Below are 26,121 nucleotides of genomic sequence, written 5' to 3' on the forward strand. Positions count from 1 at the left end.
AACTCCGTAAAGTGAATAATAGGGACTTCGCACCACCTGAATATCAATGACAAAGGCGCTGGTACACTGAAAACATTGAAAGGTTCATCTAGAATGATCCATATATAGCCTTAAATGGGTCAGTATACATCAAGTCAATTGGGGTTAATGTGTACTATAAAGCATCAGAGACGTGGGTACCCTCCATTTAGTGCGACTGTCTGGAACCAAATGACAAGAAACATAGGATGATATACTGCATAGGGTCAGGCCGAATGCCTATCCAGCTGTATTTGTTGAGAATCTAGGCCAAAGTCCAGCCATAAAATTCAAGAGAGTATCGAGCAAAAGGTATGAATCCCTCAGAGAAAAGAACGTGCACATGCCACAGCAACAGATAACTTGTGGACAGTCACATAACAATGAACATCAGGACATGTCAAAGCTATGTATCCGTATGAAGCAGGAGGTCACAGCCACATTAGGAAAGGAGGTGAGTGGCAGAGTGGAGATAATTTGCCAAAAGTAGAAACCGCGACTTTCAAGTCAGCCACGGTAATCCTAAAATGGCGGCTGCAGCACCTCAAGGTGAAAGATGCGCCTGAACCCGAACGAGGGCGGCGACAGCCATGAAATAACCCCCAACGCTCACCTCTAAAGACCTCCGGAATAATGCAGGCACCGAATTGAGGAAAGTCTTCTCAGAAAGTGGAAGGGCAGAAGTTCGTCAGAGGATCCGCTGACGCTGAAGCACTGCACAAAATGGCGGATCTCTGCATCGCGTTCCCGGTCTCCGACTTCAAAACCTCAGGGAAGGTCCGAAAAAGGTACCAAGAGGCACAAACTGGTCACACTATGTTCCGGTTGAGAAATCCGGTGAGTTGCGATAGAAATAGCCCACTTCACCGCCGGGAGGCCAGAAGGAGGTGATACGGCACGGAGGAGCTCTTCACCTAGCCGTCCATCTTGCGCGGCACCCAAGCCACGCCCCCCCGACTTAGTTAATTTTTAATAGTAGGTTTCTTTCCTGTCAAAAAAAGGTTATTTTGACAAGTCTACATGAAGGCTAAAGTTGCAGTAGTTAGACTACATAAGCTATGTTTTCCTTGTCAGCCTAGCAGATGGCACAGTATGTTCTGCAGTTCACATGTGACATTTGACATCCATGCCCTGAGTGTGTTTCCTACACCATATATTATGTATGGCCTTACTAGCAAGTTAAACATGCCAGTTAGGGATTAGCCAACGTTGCCATGTTTTAGGAGTCAGAGCACTCACACTGGGGAACGGACAACAATGCCCCATTATGAAGAGTTATAAACCATGAACATCAGTTGACAAAATATGGGGGGAAGGGGGGCACACACAAAATACATTTTCTCACGGAACTATATCAATGGAAGCTCTTTGTTTGTATGGTACGTCCCAATCAACGTCACTGGAATTCCGTGCATAATGGAAAATGCAAGCATGAAATCATTACAAATTGGATTATGATTAAAACACTGATTTGCAAAAACTACAGATTAGTGTAATGCAATGACATCACAAAACCCCGACAAACTGGACTTGAGCAGGCATAATATTGTCCCACACAAGTCAGACTGATTCTCTTAGAAATTACATCTCAAAAAAGAGACGCTACCACCGTTCCTCTGTTGACTACCAGGCAAAATTAAATCTACCCTGTTGGTACATTCTTTAAAGTCAAATGCTGTTGGCTGCAAATCTCACTATCACTGCCCATTACAGGTAATACATTTTTGCTGACCGTTATAAAATTGCTAAAAAACGATATTAAGTCTTAGAACTATCCGAACCTATGCATTCAACCTCATTTGAGTCTAAAACACCCTAATTTTATAATTCAGTTATCATATTTCCACAGCATGTATTAATTAAGACGCAGATGTTTTTCCTCATGACTGTCCAAAATAATTATTTCATACTTATTGCATTTTTGAATTCTCTTTGAATTTTCTGACCACTAGTCCTTTTACAACTTTCAATATAAATTGTAGAGTTTTGTTTTATGTTACATTTGCTTCTCTGGTGAGTGCTAGATGTGGGATTGCAGCTATGGTGGAGTTAGATTAATGTTTTAGGCTGAGGGCTGGCAGAACACTGTTGGTGTTTTTCACGTTCGACATCAATAGAAAACATGTGCCATTGCAAATACGGCTAGCCAATGGAGGGGACTGCTATTTGGAATTACAACTTATTTCAAGATATCTAGCTATTTTTTTTAACTTATTTTTATTTCGGAGTACACAGCCAGCACCACACATTTTGATCACACGTATAACGCATCGTGCACAATTTATGGCAAATCAAGATACAGTTTGTGGAATTAAGCACCCACCTTGGAATTACAATGCCCCACGGTTTATATGGAGTGCGCATCTCAAATGACCTCATAGAGTGAATTTGGAAACAGGGGGTGTGGTTGGAAGGATGCTGTCTTTGTTTTGGTCCTGTGTGGAAAGTGTTTCCATGTCGTGGACTATGACCTCCGAGGTGCGCTTATGTTATGGGGCGCAGTGTTTAGCATTGCGATGGATGAAGAAGTGTGAGAGACAGGTGTCATCAGTGTGGCTGGATGGGGAAGAATAAGGCTAGATTAAATGCAATACAATATAATACAGTGTGGTGGAATGACCTGCACATACTAATGAAGACAACTGCCACAGAAGTGGAAATGGATCTATGCCAAGCTGGGGCCAGTCGAGTGATTATAGCCTACACAGAAACTACCTGGCCAAAGAAATGAGGAAGTGCTATATGAAATGTAGGCTGGGCAGGTGTCACACACATCAGCCGTGGGCAGGTGATCCAACAGAACTATGTACCTGCCTGTATGGAAGCTAGAATCTCCAATAAACTTTACATTCTGCCAAATTTAGAGCCAATTCAGTAAAATTGGGTTTATGACTGCCAGCATTCTTAGGCTACTTCCACAATAATACCCGTCTTTAAAAAAGGGGTGCGGAGTGACCCTGCTTGTTACAGGCCGATCTCGCTGATTGACTCTGCCGTTAAGATCCTGGGCAGAGTCATTCTGCAGAGACTCGGAGATCACCTGAAGGGTATGGGGGTCCTTTCTGACCTTCAATATGGGTTCAGGTCTAAAAGAGGCACCCTTGATCAATGCCTCAATCTCCATACGATAATAAGCAAATACACCCAAGCGAAGGAGGGCGTCCTATATATGGCCTTTATGGATCTGTCATCGGCCTTCGATCTGGTCAACCGAGTTAAGCTCTGGACCATCCTGTCTGAAGTGGGGATAGACCCGTCACTGGTGAACTTCCTAGCCGTCCTGCATCAAGGACTTTTAGCCTCCATTAGTACTAATAAGGAGGGTGGGTTCACCAGGTCTTTTAGATCCAAACGAGGTGTCAGGCAGGGTTGCATATTGGCATCCCTCCTGTTCACCCTCTACATTAATTCACTTGAAAAATCTTTGGTAGGAATTACACCAGATATTCCGCGTGCAGGGGACTCTGCAGTGCCAGTACTTCTCTGCGCGGATGACGCGGTGCTACTGGCCCGCACAGGTATAGGGCTCCAGACACTATTGGATGCCTTTGGTGAATTTATGCATTCCTTAGATCTCCAGATTAACAACAATAAATCGCATGTGATGGTTGCGGGTAAACAGTCTAAAGCTGCTAAAATAAAACGATTTGCCTGCAACGGAGAGGAGGTATCTAGGGTCCCGGTATCTACCTATTTAGGCGTCCTTTTTGACAAAAGGGGTACGTGGTGTCCTCAATTAAGTGCAAAATGTATTGCTGTTAACAGATCAACCTCAGCCCTACTGGGCTTTGCAAAACGTCTGGGCTCACGCCCAATAGAGGCTCTGCTAACAGTATACAAGTCCAAATGCCTGTCAATAGCAATGTATGGTGCCTCCCTATGGGGCTTTTTACCCCAAGGCAAACTACAGACTGTTGAGAATAAATTTCTTAGATCCCTGTTAGCGGTCCCCCAATCTACCCCAACACTTTCGATTCATACAGAGTTGGGATTGGGGTACATCACAGACCAGTTATACCTGGCCCCAGTGATCTGCTGGGTTAAAACATGGCTCAATACTGAAATTACATTAAATCACATTATTCTCAAAGATTGTATGGTACTTGACAGAGCAAATAAAATCCCTTGGTTATCATATATCAAAGACACTCTGAATAAATTGGGTAGGCCAGATTTATACACATTCCCAAATTTGCTGCAGAAAGGTGACGTCAAATGGATTAAGGATAATTTCCTGGGCTTAGCTGTTCAGGAACGGGAGGAAGTAGAGGTCCTAAAGTCTGGAGTCAGAGCAAATTATTTGCTTCTGACTACTCCACAAATTGAACCCTACCTGAAAATTGTCACCCTGCCATACCACCGGCATCTTCTTGTAAGATTTAGATTTAATATCATTCAGTTTTCCCTGGGACACTATCCTGTATGGGGCAAATCAGATCTGTCCATCCCCTGCAGCTGTGATAACTTTTCGGACCAATCACTAATGCACTTTATTATGTTTTGTGGCCACTTTGATGATATCAGAAAACAGTACCTGGTCCCCATATTGAGAGAAGCCGGTTTCTCACAAGTACGGCCCGCACTCCTATATCTACAATTGTTGGGTAGTACCAGGGTAATCTTTGGGGTCGCAAGCTTCTTGGTTGCTGCTATGCGCATTAAGACTAAAAGACTGTTGTCGAATGTTTTTGAGGTGTGATTTTAACTTAGTTAACTTTTATCCCTCTGTATGTGATGCTGTTTTACCCATATATTATGTATTTTATGATTATGATAACAAACTGATTTAATACTGCTTTTAACATAGGAACTGTTTTGATTTTTAATGTATTGGAACTGCTTTTATGATTTTAATTAATCGAATAAAGTATGACTTGACTTGGCTGTCAGCATTCTATTACAATCTGGACTGAAAGGGAGGCTAAGGCCTTGAGGAGATGGTATGGACAGGAAGCCTCCGCGGTTCAGGTGATGGAAGCCATTCCGATGGGAGGACATGCCACTTTGTATTACTATCTGGAATGCTGCTTTTCTGAGCGATCTCTATTGATTCCTCTGCAACTCCACCAATCATAGGAAAGAATGGCTTTGTATGGCAGTCTATGGGACCATCTGATCACCTATTCTGAGTCTTTTGTGTGGGAAAGTTGGTTTTACGCATGCGATTCATTTAGAATTTGTTCACTATCTGTGCTTATTTGATTTTGATAATCATTTATTTTCTAAATTTATTATCAGGATGTTTTTGCAATTCAGAATTTACAAAATGCGATTGAAACCTTTTTTATTGTGTACAGTGTTTGCGTTCTAAATACTTTTAGTGTTTCTAAAATGTTTTAAGGTTTTTGTATTGTATACTTTTTTAGATTGTATACTTACTTTCAGTGTGTATTGAGTGAATTGTGTTAATGATGTATGTTTTGTGGAAACTTGTTTTCAAATAAACATTGGAAAAGCGGGAGAGAATGTGTGCGAAGAGCTACAGCTCATGCTGATAGTGGTATTGTATATAGATGTGACTGACAGATTCTGGTATTGGAGTACTTGCTGGTTTAATAGGATGCCATTTTATGTGGCTACTAGACCGTACACTGGGAAAGGATGATGGTCTGTGGGATTCAGAAGGTACTTGACTCGTGTTATGAGTAGGAACCTTTCAACTTGGAAAGGTGAAACTCAATAAAAGAGTTTTCAAGAAACTGCTAACAATGTGTATAGTTATCCATATAATGTGTGTTGAAGAACTGATTAGCGTGGCTCATGTTTCATACTTAGAAATAAGTTGATATCGTAACCGGATGGCTTCGGCTTTTCATTCTTCCAAGGTCAATAACATGATGATTATCCTCGATGTGGACACCATTAACACTGTTATTTTAACACCAAATCACAATTCTGTTTTGGCGTAGAGTGCATGGGTGATAAATCTCGTTGTTCCCAGTGCCAGGTGGGAAAGCCAATGGATATTCTTCCTTCAGTGGAAATTCCAGAGTTGAAAGCATGGCAGGTGATTTCGTTACCTGACTCCACAGTATCAATTAGCTCCTCATAACCGAAGGTGGAATTAAGAGCGAACAGCCGTGCTCATTACTGTGCTCTTGAATTTGTATTGTAGATCGTCCAGATGAATAACTACTGTGGCATTGGCATTGATGCGGAGCTGAGCTTGGACTTCCACCAGGCGAGAGAAGAAGAGCCGGGCAAATTTAACAGCAGGTACTTTTGGGCCAAATCATGCTACATCCAGGGAGATTTAAAGTTCTGATAGATTGTAGCCTCACTTGGATCCTTGCAAGGTCTTCAGAATGGACACGATATTTGTATTTTAATGAAACACCATGCATGTGTGCATGCGCCTTGTAGGCGGGTTCTGCCGTAAAGAGGTGTTAGGATTTCTTTTCTCTAACCTTCTGGTGCACCTTAGAGACTGTCCATGCGTGATCATAAGATTGTTCTAAATGACCTTCTTCTTAATGTCATAGGTACTGGGCTTTAAAGGGGTGTTTGTGAATGTACACCACCCCCACCATAATACTGTTTTGCCTCTTTGAAGATGTCACCAACTGCCTTCAACGAGGCAGCGGTGTCCGCTTCTAAGGTTATTTCTGACAACTAATACGTCTCTGCGTAGATCATGAGCATCATTTCACCAAAACAATTGGAGTAGTGAAAGTCCATCACCCGCCCTTTGACTCCCAATGACATCACATCAGCCTTAGTCCTTAAAAGCATTATCATTGCTGCTGAAGTGCTGGGGAAGGGCAAGATGTGGACATTAGAGAGTAAAGAAGGCTTCTATCACCCTGTTTACATTGTATCCCTTCAGCAGTCTTCGCGCCCCATTACACCAGGGAGAGATTGGGCAGTGCCAAGCATATCAGCTTCTGCTCCTGGGTAATTGATGCCTATGGCCTCATTTTGTTCTTAAGTACTTAATACTTTCTTAAAACAAACTGCAGTGAAACAAATTAACATGAAGTCATTGTTGTCCTCAGATTTCACAACAAAGGGGTGTATGTGAAAGTTGGTCTGCAGAAGATAAGTCACAACCGAAATCTTCACAAAGACATCAAACTTCAAGTAAACCAGCAGGAGGTAGAGCTTCCAAACATTGAGGGCCTCATTTTCCTCAACATTCCCAGGTACCTTTAAAAAGTTAATATTATGTTATTTTCTTGTCTATAAGTAGAGGTCATAATCACTATTGGTGTGCCTTTCAGCCTCACGTTTCATTACTTTATTTCTGTTGTTGTTGTGGTGTTTGTTGCCTTTTGCTGTATAATATATCTGTGACCGCTAAGTGTGATTCACAGTGCAGCAGATGTGCTAGATGTGCTAGAATTGAAGTAACGGGCTATGACCACGCACCCAAATGTGTTAGGAGAAAGGCGGTCAAACTGTCTTTCAATTATTCAGGACTCCTTCACGTCCCACAACTACTACCAATAATGAGGTGCTACCATCCACAGTATTTAGTTTGTCCAAGCATACACTATCTCATTCCAATCTAACCCAGCAGTACCTAGAGGGAATTTCTACCAGAATGAAATTTGATGAAAATGTGCATTAGCACTTCAAACTTTTTTTAATCCTCCATGGTGAAAATGCTTTCTCATGAAGAAACGGCTTACCTAATACTACCTTTATTTGTAGGTTTTTATTTTCTCATTCCCTTGAAACCCACGTACCCCTACCTCAACAAGATTACATTTATTTTAGTTCCAGGGTGGAGAAAGAAATGCAAATTGTTTATAAATAACCATAAAGTAATCAGTTTATGGTTGTTCACTAACCTTTACAGGTGGGTCCATTTCCCCCTATTAGGTGTGTGGAAATGTGTCTATGTCTATGTAGGGGTATTTATAAAGCACGGCTGCTAGTCCAAGGAGTGGCCTGGCGCTGGTTGCCAAAAAGTGACAGTTGAGGCAAGAAGGAGTTATAGCTGGTAAAAAAGCCAGGTTTTCAGCTTCTTCCGAAACATGGGTGTTGACTTGATGCTTCTCACGGTCAGAGGCAGGTAGTTCAAAGGGGGACGGGCACAGGAAGGAGAGGTCCTTTCGCCATGACCTTGCCTTTTTGATGCGTGAGGTACTGGTTAGGAAAACATTTGCGGAGCGGAGGTTCCTCTTTGGGGCATAGAGTGAGTTCCTGTGTTTTAGAAAGCCAGGACCCAACAAGCCTTGGCGACAGCAACCCACGCAGATGACAAGATTGGCTTTGGTGCAGACCGGAAAGGTCTGAGGGACTCCTCCTTTGGAGAGGAGTGAGAGCACGTCTGGAGCAACCAGGTCAGCTCAAGAAACAAAGGATTGTGGGGACCCAGTAGCCAACGGACTAGAGATCGCGAAGGAGCCTCGAGCGGAAATGCAAGAAGCGGGCCCACAGAACACTCGTGGAGTGTAGGCCTCTGAGCTTTGGTGCAAAAGGTGCTCAGGGAAAGGGCTTAAAATATTTCAATGCACAACTTCGGGAAACTTCGGGAAGTAGGTGCAGTTGCAAAAACGCAGGATGTCCATGAGTACCCGTCCCACGTCTCTCGTGTCAGCTACAGGTCTCAGCTTTGATGGGAACTCTTGTCAGCCTCGGAGATGTCTAGAAGTCCGTGTCCTGTGTCGCAGATTCTTTGGGATCCGGCGGGAGCCTCGAAAATGCAGACCGGCAAAGATGCTTCTTGGTGCTTGTTTGAACAGGGAGGTCACTCCTTGACCGCAAGGGAGATTTCTTCCATCTTCCAGTCGATATGGAATGTTGAAGGTCCAGGATATATGTTGCAGAGTTTCGTCCAGGGTAATCTAAAGTCCTAGGGACTGGGTTCCTATACTTATACCAAGTTTAGTGGTTGTACTAACTCTAGGGTCCCACCTATGGGAGGACCTGGGGGGTGGTTACACCCCTTCGTCCATTTTGCACAAGAGCTGGGGCAGAGTGCCCCAGCAACCAGTTTGAACTGGGAAGTGCATGGAGCACCTTGTGTGCCCCAGGCAGTGTCTGAAAAGCATTCACTGAATGCAACCCACCCTGCCCCAATACACTAAAGCCTGTCTGGGGAGGTGCTAGCAACTCCCTGGACTAGGAAACCTATTGTACAGGCCTCCCTTGCCGGAGTTTCATCCAACAGGAGGAGGTCAGACTCGTGTCTGTGGAAGCAGCATTCATTTTGTGATGCTGAGGCTCTTTTAAACTTTAACCGGGTACACCAGTGTGTACATGTCTTCTCCCTTCAGAAGGGTGGAATGCTACCCCCGCCGCCAGCACTGGCAGAGGGGTAGTATTCCAAATCGTTTGACACCAAACTCAACATGTTTTGATAAAGCCAAACCAAAGTTAGCATTAACCGCGAGGATTATAATGCACTTAAGAGTATATGGTATGACTATATCATAGAACCGCTATAAGGAGATATTTCCGAAAGCCACAGAGGGGATCAGCTCATGCTAGGGCACCCTCTCACACAAAACCAAGCACTCTGCCTTCAGGATTGTTAAGGCCTGCCATAGGAGTGTCTTATAGGTTTCTATGTGTTTATATATATATATGTATTCAAAGCTGTAATATTGTGCCTGGAGTGATAAATGGCTTTTGTTATTTGACAGCTCGGCAAGGACTGCACTGTACTAGTCCTATGCTTAAAGACTTTGCTGTTTAAATGGCGAAAGACTTTGTCATTTTCTATCTCGGCATGGATAGCACTGTCTAATCCTATGCTTAAAAACTTTGATAGAAAAACAGACATTTGAGGTGAGCAGATCTAGAGTGTCGCTGGTGTTGAGAGTGCTCTAACAGGAGCTGCTTTCCACCTAAACTGAGACCTACCCAGAGTTCTCTCCTTCTTTTTTGCATATGTAAATATATGTATGCTATATCTCAGTAAGGGGTGCATACACCACCTTACCCAGGCTGCAAGTGCAGACCTGTGGTGCCATTTTGGAAGACTTCCCAGGGGGGGCATAATACATGCTTCAGCCCCTGGTAGGCCTCTGGGGTACCTTTCCCCCATGGTACCTAAGGTACCATATATAGGGACTCACAAGGGTAACCCCATAACCAAACTGGTATGTACCTAAAGTACATGGTATCAATTTAGAGAGAGAACAGCTAGGCTGTGGTCCTGATTAGCAGGGCCACAGCCAGACTTAAGTCGAAAAACCAGTGAAACACAGCAAAAAGTAAGGGTAACCATAGGAAGCAGATCCTATTCTCCTACACACACCAACATTCAGCTTATGGGAGGTGGCCAAGTAGGGATGGCACCATAGCTCCTGTCGCCTCCCCTCGAGGAAAGATGCCAGCCATTTCCAGGCCAGCCCCCAATGCCAATCAATTGGCGATGGGTCAGGAGAATATGGTGCAAGATCGGATCGAAAGCGGCAGAGAGATCCATCAGGACAAGCAGCGCCCTGTCACCCACTTCCAGACTAAGACAGATAGAGTCAACCACCTCCAACAGCGCTGTTTCGGTACTGTAATTAGGGCTAAAGCCTGATTGGCTGTCATGCAGTAGGCAGTTCCTTTCAAGGTATGATAACAAATGCTAGTTCACATGTTTCTCTAGGACTCTCGAGAAGCCGAGAAGGAGGGAAATTGGCCTATAGTGAGAGGGGTCAGATGGGTCTGTCTGGCTTCTTTTGAGCAGCGGGATAACCTTTGCTTGTTTCCATTTGGTAGATATGGTGGCTGACGAGAGAGAGGTATTCAGTATCCGATTCATAAGCGGGTTAATAGCCTCAGCCCCCAAGGCAAATATGAAGGAGGGGGCCAGGCCGGGTCCAGAGGGGAACCTGATTTGAGACATTTTAAGACATGCAGGGAATCATTAAAGGGGATAGGAGAGAAAGAGCTCAGAGAGCGCACCTTATCATTGATGATTGGTTCACAACCAGTCTCTTCCTGATTTCCTATCGCATTTAGAGCAGCAGCGTCCGTGCCAAATTCCTGTATACAACTTTCTGCACTGGGAGGTGGAATGCTTGCCTGAATAGTATCTATTATTTTACGAAAGGATAAGATGTATGCCTCGCATAATTCCACTGACAGAAGTTTCTGAGGGAGAGGAAAAGGATTTAACAATTTTAAAGATTTCTCTGGAGTGGTTTCCCACCTTTAGAATTATAGAGTCAAAGTAGGCTTTTTTGTCTAATTTAATCTCGTTATAGTACTTCCCTAATTCCGCTTTATAGTCCGCTTTGGCTTAATGCCAGTAGTTTACCCTCCATAGCCTCTCTTTACGCTTACAGATAGTTTTGTTTCCGCTATACTTGGGGAATTTCCGTATTCACAAAAATACTTAAGCTAGTTCTCATTCTCTGAATGGAAGGCAGTGAAAATATTTGGAATTTTCCAGTATATAACAGCAAGGAAATTATGGTAGTACTGAACTGCGGTGTGAATGGCTAGAATTGCAGAAAACAAAATAATTAGGTGAGTAGCAAAGAATGAACTAGGCAGTTATTTGTGCCTTTGCGCAGAGATTTAACTCTGAATCGTCAGGTTTATATATCGTTTTGGTGGAGCAGCTTGGGTTTGCTCTGTGGATCTGATATTCAGCATGAGGTGGGGGTAGAATAGGATTTAATGGTAAACGGGCTTCCTAGGTAGCACGTGATTCACCAGATGATGTGAAAGAGGAGGGAGCTCACCAAGCCTTAAAGAGTAAAGAGACATCAATGAGACAAGACAGGCATGCTCAGTTGTCAGGTGCCTTGTTGAAGGAGCAGCGACTTTCATACACCTGTTGTTTCAGTTCTAAAAATTTACAACACAAAAGTTAGTGCCTCGGTCTTGTATGGGGCCGAATTGTGGGGCTTCGACAATCTTGCCCCCTTAATAACAGCCCAAAATAAATTTCTGAGGGCATTGACTGGTCTTCCTCAGTCAACTCCTTTATTGCCCCTATTTTTAGAACTTGGCTGTTATTCTATCGAAGACACGGCGCAATTTAGACCAGTAGCATACTAGAGAAGACTCTGGGTCACCCCGGAGCTGTCCCAGTATGCACAAGCACTTTAGGAAGTCAGGGAAGCTGATAGCATGCATAAAATTCCATGGCTGAGACGAGTAAAAACGACTCTGTCGTATGGGATTCTCTGTGGATGGTCTGTGCAGGCGTGGCTGTGGTCTCGTGGCTATATTTCTCCATATTATTTGGGAATGTCCTGCCGTGATGCGCTACTGGACTCGGGTGCATGAGGTTATGAGTGAGGTCACTGGTGTGCGGTCAATGCCTGAGGCGAGGAGGTGCTTGTTGAATGTCTGGGAACCGAATGATTACAGCGGCGCGCAGCTTCGCTGGGTGACCCTGGGTAATATGATTGCTAAGAGGGACATTGCCCAATTGTGGGGTGCTCAGAGGCCGCCAACGGTTCTGCTGTGGCGACAAAACATGGATTGGTGCATGTTTCGAGAGAAGACAGTTTATGTTGCTCGTGGCACGCCCCGTAAATGGGGTAAGATCTGGAGTCAGTGGAACACATACCGTGGTGATATATGTACCCCCCCTCCCACAGACTTTGAAACTGACCTATCTTCCTCCCAACCTATTGTTTCCTCCACTATTGATTAGGTATTCTTGTTTGCTCCTGGTCTCCCTCCCCCCCTTCCGCAATGTATAGCCCTGCCGATTGAACTGCTAATGTACTCCCTCCCCCGACGCCGCAGCGACACATCTGTACTGTACTGCCTAGTGTTTTGTTTTCTTTGTTTGTTTTTGTATGTTTTGAACTTAATAAAAATTTTAAAAAAACAAAAAAAAACGACTCTGTCAGAAATGGGGATGAGTAGACTATGGGTAAATCCCATCGAAAACTCCTTTCCTTCAAAGAGCGAATATAAGGCAGCATATTGGAATATCATCAAATTGAAGCGCTTCTCGGCCTTAACAAGATCATCGTTATCCAGGGACTTTTTAGAACATAAGCATGAAGTAGAGTTTGAAAAGTACTGAGATTTCATCACATCCAATAAAGATAGGAAACTGTACCATAAATTTAGGGTGAGATCTCTCCCCACTAATTTATTAGTCAGTAAATGGAACGCTCTGAACCACAGCAAATGTCCATTCTGCCCAACACAGAATGAATCATTGGCACATATTTTATTTGCTTGCCCAGCCTATAAACCCCTAGGCATAGATAGCTAAAACCTATCTGTCTAATCCTAGGGACTAGGCTAAGGAGCGAAGCTTTAAGGATTCTAAAAACAGTCATGAATGAATCAATTGTGATTGCTGTCGCCAAATTTCTAAGCTGGATGTGGGTTATACGTGCTAAGGAGAGGAGGCAATGTTAATTTTCTCCTTGTATTTTGCTGGGGGCGAATAACAAAATGTACTGTTTTGCACTGATTACAATGTATCTAAACTGGCCGCCTTTTTATAGGATTATATGAGTGTCATGCCAATTATGGTGGGAGTCTTTTTAAAGATTTTTTAGCTAACTTTACTATTTATTATTTTAAGTATGTTCTAACTGTGGACCAGTTATCTTTCTGTACACCGCCTACTAATGCACATTTTTGCTAAACACCCATGACTATGAAATCTATTAGTATTTGTTAATGTTATGTATTTTGTTTATATTGATGTATTTCGATCTTTTTAATCTGGTTCTAAATGGCATTGTCTTTTATGATTTTTATTCGAAATACAGACTTATTGACTTGACAAGACATAGGGGTAACATGAAACACAAAACCACATAATCCTCCAATAATTGCTCTAACATATACATGTCACTGGAGGTACTTTTGGTAACTGTTTACTTGCTTTACAGTTGGGGGTCGGGAGCAGATCTGTGGGGCTCAGACAGTGATAATCGTTACGAGAAACCAAGGATTGATGATGGTTTGCTGGAAGTTGTTGGGGTGACTGGTGTTGTCCATATGGTAAGTCAGTTTTTTTGTATATCTGATTAGGTGAACGTATTTGTTAAAATAGAAATATGGCCCAACTGAAAATGTGAAGGGAGTAAGTTGCCTTTCTACTCATTTCTCTCATGATCTAAAACACATATGACAATACACCATTGGAGATGCTACTTTAAGGTCCTGCATTTTTCATGCAGGGCTGAATAGGTTGCAGTGCATGCTACATTCTTTGCTACAGGTATCATTGGCATTAGGCAGGTTCAGGGCTGTGCCTGAGCATGGCCTAAGGCTCCAAGTTATTGTATGTGATTGGCCTGAAGCATGGGTGATTGTATCTGACAGTGGATCAGGAGAGAATGATCTAATGATAGTTTATTTGTGACCAGAAGTGCATGCATTGCATCAGCTTTTGAAGTAGGCCCCCCTAATCCCCGTGTATTTCTCTGGGGAGATGCATTCCTGGGCTGACTCTCCCAGAGCATGCGGCAAATGCTGGTAAGTAACCCATGGACTTGACAGACAAGCATTACTTTTGGCTTGTGCGTTGCTGAGAATCCTCCAGGATGGCTCTGGTGCAGATGAGGAATGGAAGCTGGTATTGGAAAGAGGCACGGTAAGTAGGGTCTTGCATAGCAGTCACCATAAGTAATTAGTCCATAGTGTGACAGCAATACCTGACAGTCCATTATCTCTATTATGCTCTGTTTGAGGAGTGGCTTCAGGCCTAACCATTGGCAGCAGGCCTAGATAGATGCTGAGTATCCCTGATAGGGAATTAGGGTCACCACCCTCATAGTTAGTGCTGTGAGAGGGGTATGAGTGTGAGTAGTTTTACACAGGTCTAGCATGTCAGTCTTAATTATTCCAAAATCTAGGGAAGCTTGGATATAATTTTATGATCCCAAACAAAGGGTTAGGGAACCTTCTTAGATCCACAAGGAAGGGCGAGCGTTCCACCTGGGCCCCTCTAGCTTGTGCGGAGGAGGATGTAAGAGCTTCAAGAGATGCCTAATAAGCATATGTTTTGCGGAGGTCTGTCCATGGTGAGAGTAGGTCCCTGAAACGGGGCCCTCTTGGTTGAATGTCCCTAGATGTATCCCGATAGACCGATTATGCTGGGCCCCCACTGTATCTGCGTTCCTGTGGATGTTGTAATAAAGATCAAAACATGACACATTGACAACCATGTGTGAGCCTTTACTCTAGCCCTCTGCACATGGTTGGACTTAGGTGAAACCATCCCTTGTATGACGTGCTCTATAGAGCTGGGAGACATGAGCAGGGGGAGCACCCAGGTGAAACTACACCATATGCCCATCATACTCTACAAAGCAACATGACTGAGGCCTTTAGCCACCTCCTCTTATGAAGTAAGCAGAGCATTGCTAAGTCCCACTTGGGGGTGCACAGTGGCGAGGGTGCCAAGGATAGGGAAAATAGGGCTACACAACTAAGCTTAAGCGAAACAACAAGGTTTTTAGGGTATTTGTGGATTGTTTGCACAGAATTGTTATTTTGCAAATAAATATTTTGTTCCTAGGTGGTCATTGTACAGGTGTAAGCAAAACATCTGTGTGTCCCTTCTAAGGCACTCATGAACCTGCCCTTAGCGTCCCTAGAGAGTATGATGCAGTGAAGGATCACCTCTCCCACTGAGTGTGCCAAATGCACTACCTTTTGTTGGTTCAGCAGGCCATACTTACATTGTGGCTTCTCTCTGGATGTCTGGGCAATCCTGTTTGTCTTTCAGGATCGTTGGCCTTTGTAATAGCAAGTCTTTCTGGTTTCTACTTTCAAATCGATCACATTTGGACAGCGGGGCTATTATTTTGCTTTCATTCTACCCCCACTCTTTTTAGTAAACACAGAGGTCCGTTTCAAGCAGATGGTCCTGAGGCTGGGCAGTCTTAACACATCATCACTCCCACACATGGACTGGCTTCCTCACAAAGGCTTCCTTACTCTGTTACTCTTTAAAGACCAATGAGAGGGCAATATATGAATCTACCAGGTTGATGCTGTCGATTGGTATCTATTACCTTCCCCTTGAAAGAAGCTCACCAGACCTGACTGAGACCAATCCAGGGACTATCACCTGTTTCAGAAGGCGCTAAACTGGGTTAGCCCTGGACAATTATGTTGGAGTGACACTTAATCTGCTTCCAGTGTGCCCAAGTAAGTACCTCCAAAGTATTGACATGAGAAGTTGTTCTTTAAAGTCTAACCTGATTGTTCTTACTTCTGTGTTAATATCCGTTAGGAACTGCTATAGAAAGTGTTGCATGGCCTTCCACTTTACTGCAGCTGGGAGACTGACTTTGTTGGGGCGATTTATGTGAGGTTTTGTTTTTCTTTGTGTCTTTTGTGCTAATAACTCTCACATCGTTAGTTATGTCCTTTGCCTGTTGGAGGTCATATTATTTTAATTCCTGGGCCTTCAGATTCTTGAGCAAGAATGATCAGATATCAACTGGTTAGAGTGGGACTTCTCAACGTTTCGGACTGTGGGCAGTAATTACTGGTCCCTTCACCCCACTTATTGGTCCTCTTCCTCACTAGTACGTTGTGTCATCTGGGGGGAGGACTCTGGTCCAGTCAAGTCCCTCGTGCACCTGGCCTAGGGGACCAATTCCCTTCAACTCCCAGGATGTCTTTAAATCAGCCTCAGCTATGTGCAATGTTGCCAGTCTGGTTTATTGTTGTCCGTCAGCCAGATCTGCCTCAAACCATCAATGGCGAGATCCCAGCAGATGCAGAGAAGACCCCTGCCGCATGCGTCATCTGTTAATTCTTATGCCAATATGCCATCACTAGGAAGGTCCCAGAATACCCTCAGATTTGTTGCACAGTCCAGAGATCACATTTCACGTGCCATGGTGTGCACGGGTGCTTTTTCCAGCGGGGCTCATCAGACCATATTGCTTGTGTATTCCGCAGTGGCCCACAGTTGGGTATTTCCATGTGCTTCCATGACTCTGCCTTGAATGGCTGCTGTCTGCATCCTTTTGCATCATAACAACGACCACCTTACCATTCCTGTATTGCATCCCTTTGTGGCAATTATTATGTGTTTAGTAACTCTTGAAAGACCTGAACTGTCTTGTACAGTAAATGCCCCACATTCCCGGAGGTCAGTGGCATCTGGTGAATGTGGCAGGGCAGAGAGAACTCACATGTATTGCTCTGAGCGAGAAAGTGAGCTTGTTTCTTCCAAGGAGAGTTCAAGGGTATAGAATGCCAGCTTGCCCTAATATTGGCTGTTTTTTATGATAATAGGAACAACAACTGTTATTAACCTGATAGAAATTCCAAGCAAACATGTAAAAGCTGTAAATGCAATTTTTCAGGCAAAGGATAAGCGAACGTCTAAAAAAATGAGCTATGGCCAGGAGAGAGCTTCACGCAGCATCTTCTCAACCAGTAACCCTAAATCACCATTCGCACATTCGATCATCCCACAGAAGCCACCACCACCCACTGAACAAACAAATTCTGTACTCCTTGTTTCCTTCAAATCCCCCAGACTCTACACCCATTCATGAAATCCAAAATGTAAAAGTGAGCACCAGTCCTAAATCTCTGACCGTGTACATTCTTCCTCGAGGTTCTACAGATTAGTGCAGGTAGTACGTCCAATAGAAAACCCGTGCTGTTTTTCATGCCATCGCTTACCAGTCATAGGTACGAAACACAGACGATTTCCTTAAATTTAAATTAAATTAAACTACAGTTGAAACATTCCTGAAGGTGCTGCTATTTGGTCAAATTCCTTCAGAGCAGTAACGGTTTAATAAAATACAGATTTGTGTTAGAAATAATGACTTACCAATTATACAATATGAGTGACGTTATACACTGCCACGGTCTCCTTCAAATATAATTCTTCAAAGCATTCACCCAGTTTTCATATTAAAACGGGTAGTGATGTATTTCTACGGTCCTTGACGCCATTTACCCGAATTGTTAGCTCCAGTAAGCGACACATCAAGATCTAGTTTTGGAATAGGTCGGGCAAAAAAAATATATGTGCTCGTCTGTCTCCACTGGGTAGTTGCACAAAGGACTTGTCTTGAAATTATTCGTGGATGATGAACAAGACGAAGTACAGACTGCAGTAGGCAGAATTCCATATTTAAACGTCAGAAAATACGACCTCGCAAGCGTGTAATTGATGTAATCTAGGAATTCTTCTACTCTGAATGCATGTTTGTGGAGAAGAAAAGATTTGGACCGACGGCCCATGATGTCCGATGTTTCACTGTTCAAAGTTTTGTTGTCCAAAAACTATTCTTCACAACAATCTTCATGGACACACAAGCCGCTGTCAGAGCATGTCCATACTCTCTCAATCCTAGATCGAGCAGAGCCCGATTGACATAAACCAACCAGAGAGTCCTCTGGCTATTATGACGACTGATGATATCTATAACAGCTTCTCTATATGGTGTGAGCTCTTTAGTGCTCCATACTCGGATCCAGTATAGAATAGGGTGCAACGTTGCAAGTTCTGAGGTTGGTTTTAAAGCAAGGTCTAGTCTCAAGAGCAACAGAGGTTTGCCGCGGCCAAGGTTTAGGAAGGGTCTTGAGGAATCGGTCCCTCAACGCCTTCGAGTGCTTGCTGCGGCAATACTCACAGGTCTTGTAGTCATGGGGATGCTCCATGCACCACAAACACACCAAGTGGGGGGTATGTCACAGACATCTGTCTGAGAGGCACTACATAGTTTGAAACCAGCTGGTTTCTTAGGTGACATCCTCAATCCAGGAGAGAAGAACTCTCAGAAATAGTTGACAAAAGGTCAGAAAAAGCCAGTCGAAAAATGACCTAGGGTAGCTCTGACCGGATCAGTGCTATCTGCCATGAAAAGGAAAGAACTGTCGTTAGCGCGCTGGGATGGTGCATACATAGGAACCGCTCACAGCACTTCAAGCATGGACAACGCCAACGCAGAGCCGAACTATGCCAGTTTCCGGGGTGCATGGTTACTGCTCAAACAAGAATTGGCAAAGCCAACAGGTCTGACCAGTGCAAGAGCTATTGGCTTTGCCAATATCTTTTAGCCATGTTGTACATCAGTGTGGCTGCTGTTCAGCATGACTAAATGTTAGTGGTGTAGAGTAAAATTGAGTGACGAGGAGTTGAGTGAAGTTGTTGTGGAGTGTTGTAGAAGGAGTAGAGTGTCATAGAATGTAAGGGCGGAGTGTAGAGTGGTACGAAGTTGTGTATGACAGAGTGGAGCGGCATACAGGGTGTTGCGTCGAGCGGATTAGGTCGTCGTAAAGTGGAGTTACATAGAATGGAGTAGTGTAGGAGTGTGAAATGGCATGAAGTGGAGTACAGTGTTGCAGAGTGGAGTGTCATAGAGTATCATAGTAGAGTGGCATAGAGTGGAGTAGGGTCGTAGAACAGAGTGGAGTAAAGTGGCTTGAAGTGGCATAGGAGTTGGGTAGAGCATTGTAGAGTGGAGTGTCATAGAGTGGTTTAGAGTGTCAGAGTTGAGTGGAGTTTAATGGAGTAGAGCGTACTTGGAGTGTCGTAGAGTGGCCTAGAGTTAAATGGCATTAAGTCCAGTGGGTGCACAGTTGATTGGCATAGAGTGCACTGTTTTTGAGTAAAGTGGTGTAGAGGGCTTTTGCGTTGAGCAGTGACGTAGAATATAGTGGTACAAAGTAGATTGCAGTGGTGTAGAGTAGATTGTTTCAGAGTAGAGTGGGGAGGCGTAGAGAGTAGTGGTGCAGGGTATAGTGCAGAGATGTAGAGTTATGAAGAGTGATCCAAAGTGTAGTGGCGTACAGTGCAGTCGAGTGGCGTAGAGTTCAGTGGTGCAGAAAAGAAAGCAGTGGCATAGAGTAGAGTGGTGTGAAGTAAAGTGGTGCAGGGAGCAGTGGCACAGAACAAAATGGTGCAGTACAGTGCAGTGGTGTAGAGTGGTGGAGAGTGCAGTGGTGCAGAGAGTAGTGGCACAGAGTACGGTGGTGCAGAGTGTAGGAAGGTGGATATCTGACTATGGGTTACCCCCAAACTTTTTGCCGGGTGTTTAGCTGGTTTTTGACTTTAGTTGGCTTTAGTTGGCCTGGGATCCTGCTATTCAGGGCCCCAGGCTAATTGCTCTCTCCTTAAAATGGACTCCATGTACCTTAGGTACATACACAATTGGAACTGGTTCACCTTATTGGCCCCTGTAACAGTGTACCCCAGGTAACCAGGGCATAGGTGCTTCCAAGGCCTACCAGGGGCTGCAGCACGTATTGCGCCACCCCTGGCCTGGCCTCCATATTTGACACAACTGGCTGATCACTCAGCTGGGGTAAGTCGGTGTAATCACCCCTTACTTAGGTGTAGTATGCCTATACCTAATCCAAAATGGACACATATGTTCCTATCAGCCACTCCTATGGAAGGCCTCATCAATTCTGGAGGCAGAGTGCTTGGAAATATGTGAGATGGTGCTCTGGCATGAGCTGAGCCTGTCTGCAGCTTTCGGAACCATGTCCTTTAGCTGTTTCATGATACTGCCATACCATATACTCTTAAGTGCATTATGAACCTCGGGGTTAAATGCTAACTTTGGTTTGGCTTTATCAAAACATGTCGAGTTAGGTGTCATACGAATTGGAATACTACCCCCTCGCCAGTTCTGGCGACGGGGGTAGCATTCCACCCTTCTAGAGGGACACGACATGTACCTAACCTGAACCCCGGTTAAAGTTAAACAGAGCCTCAGCATCACAAAATGGATGCTGCCACCACAGACACAAGTCTGACCTCCTGCTGCTGGGAGTCCTTCCAGCGAGGGCAGCTTGGACAAAGGGTTTCCTGCCTTGGGAGGTGCTAGCACCACCCCAGACAGGATTTTGTGTATTGGGTAGGACAGGGCTGAATAGAATCAGACATGCCTGGGGCACACAAGGTGTCCCCGTGCATTTGCCAGTTCAAACCGGGTACTGGGGCTTTCCAGCTCCAGTCCTGGCGCGAAACTGGACAAAGGAAAGGGGGTGTAACCGCCCCCCTTCCTGGTCCCACCCAGAGGAGGGACCTAGCAGGTGATCCGGCCCCTAGATTTGGAATAAGAGTAGGAGCTGTGTCCTGAGACTTCAGATCATCCTGAACTAACTTGAAATACAGAAGAAACTGGACTTCGACATTCTGCTGCACAGAAGACTGAAGAGAATCTCCCTTGTGGCCAAGGAGTGACCACCCTGTGAATACAGGCACCAACCAGCAACTCAACGTCTGCTTTGCCGCCGCCTACCGCCGGAACCCGAGCCCAGAGCCCGACAAGACCCAGACTCCCAGACATCTCACAGCCTGATCCACAGTCCCTGAAAAGAAGAGACCCGTGGAGGCACCGAGAGACGTGGGACCGGACCTCTTGAAAGACCCCCGAGAAGCTGACTGCGCAGCACCCAAGGCACTCTCGACGCTGTGCTTTGGAGTTTGAGAAGCCCCAACCTCGAGCAGCCCTTGCACCGAAGATCAGCCCCCCAGCATCTCCACGATCTGCGTGAGGCCCTTTTGCACTGTGCCACTCGACGCGCCATCCCAGCCACTTGCCACGTGGCTAGCGGCCATCTTGGCGACGAAAACGACGAACTACACCGCTGGTCTGGTTGCTCCAGACTGGCCCCTGCTCCCCTGAAAAGGAGCACCCGCTCTGACCTTGCTGGTCCGAGTGAGAAGCTTGAATCACTTCCTGCGTGGCTTGCTTTAGCCAAGGCCTGTTTGCTCCAATCCGGTTGCCGACACCGCCATCAGCGAGAGCCTTCGTGGGACAGCTCGTGACCAACGCCTGGACGTCCTTGACCTCTTCGTGTCCACGTGGCTGCAGAGACAATCTTTACCTCATCGCCTGTTTGCACCCGACATCGCCTGGTTCCATCCTGGTTCCACGGTAGTCACTGGCTAGTGACTTTGAACATTGTCCCCTCTGCTTTCAGGTCTTCACCTCTTCAGATCCACCCGTGGATCCACCGGAACTCTTCACGACGACCCGCCTGCAGCATCTTCAGCTCCAAGCACCATCGACCTGCGTGACGAAACCCGACACTACTTCGCACCTGTGCACCCGTTTCCTGTGGGTGAGGTAACTCAGCAACGCCGGTGTTCCCACACTGGTATACACCTGTAGTGCCTGTGTCTAAAGTTTTGTCCATCTAGGCCTACTGAAGGTTCCTAAAACACTAACTTTGTATCTTTTACGCACCATTGACATTGCATTGGTGCATGCGTGCACTTTAAGCACTGCACCCGAGTCCCGCGGGCCTTTCCCGACTTCATCACTGTTAGTCCTGAACAGCTCCAGCGATTCCCCAGGCCCTAGGCCTCTTCACTTTCCCCATAGTGGTTCTTATACCACTATTTTAGTATATGGTTTAGGTGGCCCCTAGGGCTCATCCAAATTCGTGCAACTTTTGTATATTTAAACTGTGTTTTGTTTTAACGCATTTGCTTCTGTGCTCATAAAGAGTATAGGGTATATTTGTAGAAATAAATCTATATATATTTTCAATATATATCTGTGTGGTGTCCTTTCATTTGGTATTCAAGGGGATTGTGTATGGTAAAACAGCTTGCTTCACATGCATTTACAGAGTTTAGCCTAAGACTGCTTAGTCCATGCTACCCCTAGGATAGCTTGTCTATAAGGTTGACTTTACAACCTCCACCATAAGGGTTGCTTGGCATGGTACAAGGTGATCACTAGAACTAGTGAGCATCATATACCAGGCCAACTTCTCACATTGGTGAGCAGCGGATTGGGATTTGAGCTTGCTGTTGTTTTACCATTACAATCTTTGAGAGTATCATTTGAAAGATCATACAGGTACCTGATAGGTACACTAAAACAAGACTAGTATACTTAAGTTCTACTGAACTTAGTTGTTGTAGAGGATAGGGAGTAGCACACCCTGACTACAACTACTAGATAGGTTTGGTAGGAAAACACAAGTGTAGGTAGATTGCAACATATCCACCCACACTAGAGCAATGTCTGGAGCAGAGGGATCCACTGGACCTATCTCTGTTGAGAGTGACCCTCCAAGGGCACCATCCAAATTTGCTATCTTTCCTTTTAAGGAACTGAGGCAGCTGTGTTCCATGAGAGGAATCAAAACGGGTCCTACCCCTACAGCAGGTCACCTCAGAGAGCTTTTAGACCAGTCTGAAGCTCTAAAAACCTCCAAACCAGGCCCCTCAGGGACTGGAGAGGGAGGCTCTCTTTCTGAAGAAGAAAACACAGATGCCCCTGCCCCTGTCATCCAGATAGATGAGGAAGACCAGAACACTGGAGATACTCAGCCTGAGGATGAGGAAGAAGAAGAGGAGGAGGAAGAAAGTGGGTCCGATGATGAGAGAAATAGCCAGGTGTTAGTCAGCAGGCTATACCAGGCTAACTTAAGCTTGTTTGGGACTAAAGGTGGGTCCAACCCATCCAGACCCCCAAGTGGACTTAACCAGAAGCAAAGGAGGAGGAGGAATCACTCAGGTGAATCCAACAATTCCCAAGCTTCTAGAGGTTCTCATGGTCACTCCAGAAGGGAGTTGACTAGCCCTCAGAGAAGGGAACATGAGGCCAAAATGAGAGAGGCTGAACTTAGGATCCAGAAGCAAGAATTAGAAGTTGCCCTGGCCAAAGAGAAACTTGCTAGAGCAAGGCAGCCTAGAGAGAGTGGATTAGGATCCACTGGTGGCAGCAATATCCCTAAGGATAAAGACAGGTCCTATGACAATAGAAACCTGAGTAAGATTGTGCCCCCCTACAAAGTTGGGGATTATATCCACAAATGGATGACTGCACTTGAGAGAGCCTGCAAAGTACAGCAGGTCCCTCAGGATCAGTGGGCAGCAATCTTGTGGCTCTCCTTTGAAGGTAGAGGCCGAGACAGACTCCTCACAGTTAGTGATGGGGATTCTAGAAACTACCTGGTCCTGAAGAGTGCTCTGATTGATGGGTTAGGCTTAACCACTGAACAGTACAGGTTAATGTTCAGAGATACCCAGAAGACACAGACTCAGGACTAATCTGAATTTGTTGAATGTGCCACTAAGGCTCTGGAGGGCTGGTTGCTGGGAAGTAAGGTTACAGACTATGCAGGATTGTATAATTTAACTATGAGAGAGAGCACATCTTAAGTAATTGTCAAAATCAGCTTCTACATCAGCACCTGGTGGACTCTGATCTGACCTCTCCACAAGAATTGGGTAAGAGGGCAGACAAATGGGTCAGAACCAGGATCAGGCCTAAGAACCAGGGTGGTGACCAAAAGAAAGAGACTACCAAGCCTCAAGAGAAGGGGGGGAATAAATCAAAAGAGAAGACTTCCCCAGGGCCCCAAAACTCCAAGGATGGGGGTGGGTCCCAAGACACTTCCTCTACAGAGAAAAAGCCTTATTGCCATAACTGTAACAAGCATTTACAATGCAATGGTTTTGCCTTTGTTAAAGTTAGAGCTATTGGCATTGCTCTTGACATTATTTTTATTTATGTTTTTTTTTAACATAAATAAATGGCATTGTCATTTACAATGCCACTAGCTTTATCTCTCGCAAATGACACACACAGAGCCCCCCCACACACACACACCCACACAGAGCCCCCCACACACACAGCCACACAGAGCCCCCCACACACACAGCCACACAAAGCCCCCCACACACACAGCCACACAAAGCTCCCCACACACACAGCCACACAGAGCCCTCCACACACCCACACAGAGCCTTCCACACACACCCACACAGAGCCTTCCACACACACCCACACAGCACAAGCAGGCAACAGGGGCACACGGAGGCACAAGCAGGCAACAGGGGCACACGGAGGCACAAGCAGGCAACAGGGGCACACGGAGGCACAAGCAGGCAACAGGGGCACACGGAGGCACAAGCAGGCAACAGGGGCACACGGAGGCACACACAGGCAACAGGGGCACACGGAGGCACAAGCAGGCAACAGGGGCACACAGAGGCACAAGCAGGCAACAGGGGCACGAAAACTGAGGCACAAACAGGCAACAGGGGCACGAAAACTGAGGCACAAGCAGGCGACAGGGGCACACAGAGGCACAAGCAGGCAACAGGGGCACACGGAGGCACAAGCAGGCAACAGGGGCACACGGAGGCACACGCAGGCAACAGGGGCACATGGAGGCACAAGCAGGCAACAGGGGCACACAGAGGCACAAGCAGGCAACAGGGGCACACGGAGGCACAAGCAGGCAACGTGGTCATGAAAACAAGCACAAGCAGGCAAAAGGGTCACAAGCATGAATTGTAATTTAGACGGGGCTGAAGTGGAGAACGGTCAGTAGGGAAGTAGTGCGGCTGGTGCAGTGGTACCAGGCCGAAAGGTGAGAGGGGCTGTCTGCACCCCAGTTTGGACAGTTTCCACTACCTAACAGGGATTGGTGGGAGGGGGGCGTACTTTTTGCTTGCTTGCTTTAGGGCTGTTACTTCGGGGACGCAGTGCACGCTGCTGCCTGCTGCCGCCGGGACACAACAACAGGCAGGGAGAGGACAGGCTAGGAGAGGGCAGGGAGGGGACAGGCTGGGAGAGGGCAGGCTGGGAGAGGGCAGGGAGGGGACAGGCTGGGAGAGGGCAGGCTGGGAGAGGGCAGGTTGGGAGAGGGCAGGTTGGGAGAGGGCAGGTTGGGAGAGGGCAGGCTGGGAGAGGGCAGGCTGAAAGTGGACAGGCTGGAAGTGGAAAGGCTGGGAGAGGACAGGCTGGGAGAGGACAGGCTGGGAAAGGGCAGGGAGGGGACAGGCTGCTTATATTGATTTTCTGCCACTTAGGTGACCTGCAGATCCACCCGAAGTGTGGCCCCTTGCAGAATTGCGTTAGTTAGAGCCACAAGGCTGAAGAGAGAAAAAAAAAGGAGGGGGTTGGTTGCGGGGCTTAAGCTGTGTGCTGCTGGGCGCCGAACCCCCTGCCTGACGTGCTGGGGGGGGGGGGATATGCAGGGAGGGAGAGAGATCGATAGATACATTTATCTGCTTAAACTGCCTTTTTATATATGTTTTACTATAATAATGCCAACATTTTCACAATCTCTTTCTCACTCGATCTTGTTCATCTGCGTTCTTCATGGTTGCCATGCCTCACAAGTGTACCCCATAGTTAGTCTATCATGTATTATTAAATGATTACTGGGACACTGCTCGGACGCCCGGATGAGTTATCAAGGGAAGTAGCATAGACAGTGAGGTCAACAGAGCATTGGCAGGTTTAATAAAACAGACCT

At 45.7% G+C, this 26,121-nt stretch overlaps 1 protein-coding gene across 1 annotated transcript in view; it reads left to right on the plus strand.

The window, feature by feature from the left end:
- The window catches only part of DGKQ (diacylglycerol kinase theta), a 1,501,752-nt gene that overhangs the window by 1,436,161 nt on the left and 39,470 nt on the right, over positions 1-26,121 (plus strand). The window contains exons 19-21 of the mRNA XM_078676348.1: positions 6,134-6,234; positions 7,014-7,160; positions 13,785-13,896. Coding sequence (XP_078532474.1) covers positions 6,134-6,234; positions 7,014-7,160; positions 13,785-13,896 — 360 coding nt within the window. The remainder of the gene's footprint in view (positions 1-6,133; positions 6,235-7,013; positions 7,161-13,784; positions 13,897-26,121) is intronic.

Source organism: Lissotriton helveticus, chromosome 2_1 (genome assembly GCF_964261635.1).
Source record: "Lissotriton helveticus chromosome 2_1, aLisHel1.1, whole genome shotgun sequence".
Lineage (NCBI taxonomy): Eukaryota > Metazoa > Chordata > Amphibia > Caudata > Salamandridae > Lissotriton > Lissotriton helveticus.